The following is a 5000-nucleotide window of genomic DNA, read 5'->3' as shown; positions in this document are numbered from 1 at the left end:
GCCCGTGTTTGCGTGGGTTTCCTCCGGGTACTCCGGTTTCCTCCCACAGTCCAAACACATGCAGGTTAGGCTGATTGGAGAGTCTAAATTGCCCGTGGGTATGAGTGTGTGAGTGAATGGTGTGTGTGCCCTGCGATGGACTGGCGACCTGTCCAGGGTGTATTCCTGCCTTTCGCCCAATGTATGCTGGGATAGGCTCTAGCCCCCTGTTCAGGATAAGCGTGTTAAGATAATGGATGGATGGATGGATGGATGGATGCTATCCAAAGTGATAAACAAAATCGAATAAGGTAGAATTCACATATGACTGTGAACATGGTCTAGTACACATGGTAGATGGCCTGGTCTGTAACTAATAAGATCAGGAACTAAAGTACCAGTGCCGTTCCTTACGGCTCACAGATAAATACAAATTCAACAGTCCTACATTTAAGTACAAAACACAGCTAGGGACTCAGTAGCTCTGGCTCTATTCAGTGGCAATGGGGACCTGTGTAAATAGCACACACTGGTTCTATTCAGCGGAAGTCAGACTGGGGTAATTAACACACACTGGCTCCATTCAGTAGAAGTGAATGAAATCATTATTATTATTATTGTTATTATTCACGACCTTCATCGCGACCTTGACCGCGACCTTGACCGCGACCTTGACCGCGACCTTGACCGCGACCTTGACCGCGACCTTCCCGGGCCCCGGGGGTGACTCACTGTGTGACGCGTCCCGCCAGGAACCTGCGGATGGGCTCGGTCCGGACCACGGCCAGGTCCCCCCCCAGGGCGGAGCACTGGCGCCGGGCGTCGACCCAGCTGGACTCCCCTGGGACCAGCTGATAGCAGTGGGAGGAGTTCGTATCCAGGAAACCGTCTGATGGACAGTGGGGCAGTCCTGGAAGACGGGGGGGAGAGGACAGGAGGAGGGGAATGTGAGGGGTGTGAGCACAGCACACGCGCAGGGGGGGGGCAGGGGTGTAGACGGTGGTGCAGCTGCCCATGGGGGGCCCCTGTGGTCTGGGAGGGTCCGTGGTCCTCTTGCGGAAGGAAAGCTGGCTCTCTGTGAGAAAGGCCGTTCCTATCCGGGCGCTTGTAATTTAGACGCACGTTAATCATTGGGAAAACCTGATGTTTCAGATTTAAATCGTCAGTAAGCGAAATCATCTTGGTCATGCACGGTTATTAGGCTAGGCGGCAGTAAACCTTGATCACAAAATGACAGATAGGTGAAGGATAGCCGTAATCCACTCCTGGAGTAAAAGTGTTTATTTATCACAGCCGATGGTACCATTACTCGATTCAAGGACTTCATTTCTCAATTCGAAGGATATGAGACGTCAGGCTCTAACTTCTATATTTGCTCAACATTAGTAAATTAAATTAAATTATTATTACCCTGCTGACAATTTCCTCTAAAAACTATATTATTCTAAGGTGATTTTTTTTTTCTAAAAGCCTTAAACATTATGCCAGTTATGGCTGTAGCAACAGACTACTTGATACCTACAGTAGCTAGCCAACAGGTGAACTCCAGTTTTTTTTTGCTGTAACAATAACATACGCATTGTCGGTCTATACACAGCCTAGCCTACTACAAAGTCAGCCCAGCAATGCCTCATTTGTGTGCTGATGTGTTGTGTTGTGTTGCGTTGGCCTAAGCAAGCTAGTTGTGATGTTTGTTTGGATGACTGTTCGATGAACGTTTCCACCAGCACTGCTGTCAAACCCTGTTCATGGTTCTGATGTTTACATCATTACATTACATTACATTACATTACATTATTGGCATTTGGCAGACGCTCTTATCCAGAGCGACGCACAGTTGATTAGATTAAGCAGGAGACAATCCTCCCCTGGAGCAATGCAGGGTTAAGGCCCTTGCTCAAGGGCCCAACGGCTGTGCGGATCTTATTGTGGCTGCACCGGGATTAGAACCACCGACCTTGCGTGTCCCAGTCCTTTACCTTAACCACTACGCTACAGGCCGCCCCACATAAAAACGTTTACAAATTCAAATTCAAATTCAAATTCAAATGTGCTTTATTTTTACGAGCAGTAAATATGTGTTGCCAAAGCACTGACATACAAACTCACTCCTCTTACTCTCTTTTCTCTTTCACTGAAACATTAAGCCCTCGTGGCATCTGAGTGAGAGGGGCCCGGAAAGAATCTTGCCCAGAGGCCCACCAGAACTAGCTTCCACCACGGCACACACATGTCCGTGTGCGTGTCTGCACACGTGTGTGTGTGTGTGTGTGTGTGTGCGCGCGCTGTGACCATACATCCACTCCACAACCAGACCCAGATGGCTGAATTCCTGCGTGAGTGAAATACTCCCTGTTAAACGGTCCGCCCTTCCGCCCGCCTTCGTCACCCTCCGAGCGTAACTCTCCCCGGCCGGTAATGGAGCTGAACGCAGAGCGCCGCCCGTGAGCTCCTCTCCGTCTGAACACAAACGTTTCCTCAGACACCGCTCCAGACATGACGGCGGGGAACGGGGAACGGGGGAGGACGGGGGCTAGTAAGCGATAAAACGATAACAGTTTATTCGGGGTTTTATTTTGGGCCCATCCACGGCGGGCTGCGGAGGGGATTAAGGGCTTATTTATCCGTTCGGCTGCTCGAGCTCCCAGAGCCGATCCGTCATGTCACTGATGTCTGGGGTTCTGGAGCCGCAGCGGACCTGACGTGAAGCTACCCCAGAGGGGCAGCTGTTGGGCCCCTGGGCAAGGCCCTTAACCTCACACTGCTCCAGGGGGGGGACTGTCCCCTGCCTAGTCTGCAAATCGCTCCGGATAAAAGCGTCAGCTTAAAGAAACGTAAACATAAAATGATTATTATTATTATTATTATTAATAATAAAAGGAGCGGCTCACCTCTGGCGACCTCCCGTGCGCCCTGCAGGATCTTCCAGTCCACGGCCACGCCCAGCCCGCCCCAGTTGACCAGCCCGACGCGGACGCTGCGATTGGCCAGGACGGCGGCGGGGCAGGCCAGCTCCAGCCGCGGGGGCAGGGTGACGCGCACCCTCCCCGGCACGGTGATCTCCTTGCGCGGCAGGCCGGCGTCCCTCCTCTCGGCCCACAGCGTGACGCGGGCGGCGTAGTCCCCGGGCAGCGCGTACTTGTGGCGGGCGGCGAGCCGCGTGGCGTTGAGCGGCCCGGCGGCGGTGCTGTTCTCCCGCGGCGAGCCGTCGCCGAAGTCCCAGGCCAGCCCGGCGGGGCGCACGGACGCCCGGAGAGACAGCTCCGCCTCGCGGTGCACGTGGAAGCGCAGCGGCCGCCGCAGCGCGCCCGAGAACACCACCAGGAAGACGTCGCGCGCCAGCGTCCAGCCGCACTCCTTCATCACGCGCGCGTCCGCGCAGGCCGCCGAGCACTGTGCCTCGCTGATCAGGTTGGGCTCGGAGTTGGTGCTGCACAGGCACTCTCCCTGCGCGCCCAGCCCCCCGTAGCGGTGCGGCTTCTGGAAGCACTGCGCGTTGCAGCTGTCCCGCGTGTGGTTGCCCGGCGACGAGTGGGTGAAGATCACCAGCTCCCGCACGCCCGTGTGGCTGTCCGGCAGGCAGCCCGCGTAGTTCAGCCCTGCGCGCACCAGGGGGAGACAGAGAGGAGGCCGGGTTTGCCGGGGGCTGGCGGTTTGTACGTATTCCGCACGCACACACACGTACACGCACAGACACACATGCACACACAGAGACACGCACACACACATACACACACAGGCACACACACAGACATACACGTACAGACACACACACAGATCAGAAAGACCAGAAGAAGAAGCAGAGGAGCAGCTGAATGCTAAATGGTAAACGGTAAATGGTTGGCATTTATATAGCGCCTTTATCCAAAGCGCTGTACAATTGAAGCTTCTCATTCATCCATTCATACACACACTCGCACACCAACGGTGATTGGCTGCCATGCAAGGCATCCGATTAAAATGTATATACACTCAGTGTAACACTTTATTAGGTATTTCTTCCACTGCAGCCGTGTGTTCAGAGAGGCTCTCCTGCACACCACTGTTCTTCACTGAACACTCTAATGCTGATGTCACAATCACTGCTGGCGACTGAAAGCGGTGGAGTTCTAGAACACTGACTTGGAATAAAAAAAAAACACACATTCCAAAACAACACTCTGGCTGGGGTTAACCCTTTCAATCCCGGCTCCACACAAAATGCCCGGAGGCTTTGGCACCAACACGGGCACTCCCGGGACAGAAAGGGTTGAGCACGGAGCCGTAAAAAACCGTCTCCGCGTGTCCCGTTAGCGCGCGCAGCACCGGAGGGCCGGGCGTTTCGACGGGAGGTTTTGCGGGGTCCGCTCGAGTCCGGACGGGCGGACTCACCGCACATGTGGAGGCTGACGTTCAGCACGGGCTGGTCCCTGAGCTCCGGGGGCCGGTCGCACAGCATGGACTCGGCCCTCCGCACCTCCACTCCCTTCTCCTGGAGCCAGCTCACCAGCCGGAAGAGCTTACAGTCGCACACAAACGGGTTCCTGCTCAGGTTTCTGAGGGAGGGAGGGGGGGAGAGAGGGGGGGAGGGGGGGGGGAGAGAGGATGAATAAACAGAAGAGAGATGGAGAGGGGAGGAGCAGGGCGAGAGGGAGGGAGGGAGGTTGTGAGGGGGAGAGAGAGACGGGGGGGATGAAAGGAGTGCAGTATATGAGTGTATAATTATTGGCAGGTTAGAGATGGAGGTATATAAAGGGAGAGATAGAGACAGAGAGGACCAGAGACAGGTTAAGGAGGGACAGATGGAAAGAGAGAAAGAGGGAAGGATAGAGATTTGTAATGTCTTGTTCCTGTATGAGGGTGCGAAGGAGCTGATGGCGGGACTGTGAGAATGAAATCTAAACAGCTGTAAAGTAACAATGAGATCATTCTTCCTCTCTCTCCCTCCTTCTCTCTTTCTCCCTCCCTCTCGCTCCCTCCCTCCCTCTCTCCCTCTAAACTCCCGTCTTTCTCCCTCTCTGGCTCTGGTCTTAGGGACACAG

General features: G+C 54.6%; 1 protein-coding gene across 1 annotated transcript in view; it reads right to left on the bottom strand.

The window, feature by feature from the left end:
- The window catches only part of pkd1a (polycystic kidney disease 1a), a 124491-nt gene that overhangs the window by 68860 nt on the left and 50631 nt on the right, over positions 1–5000 (bottom strand). Inside the window, 3 exon segments of the mRNA XM_061230567.1 lie at positions 712–889; positions 2871–3578; positions 4351–4514. Of these exon segments, the coding sequence (XP_061086551.1) occupies positions 712–889; positions 2871–3578; positions 4351–4514 (1050 nt within the window).

The sequence above is a fragment of the Conger conger genome, chromosome 2 (genome assembly GCF_963514075.1).
Source record: "Conger conger chromosome 2, fConCon1.1, whole genome shotgun sequence".
Taxonomy (NCBI): Eukaryota; Metazoa; Chordata; class Actinopteri; order Anguilliformes; family Congridae; genus Conger; species Conger conger.
The sequence above is the reverse complement of the archived record's forward strand: the minus strand, read 5'-3'. Positions and strand labels throughout refer to the sequence as shown.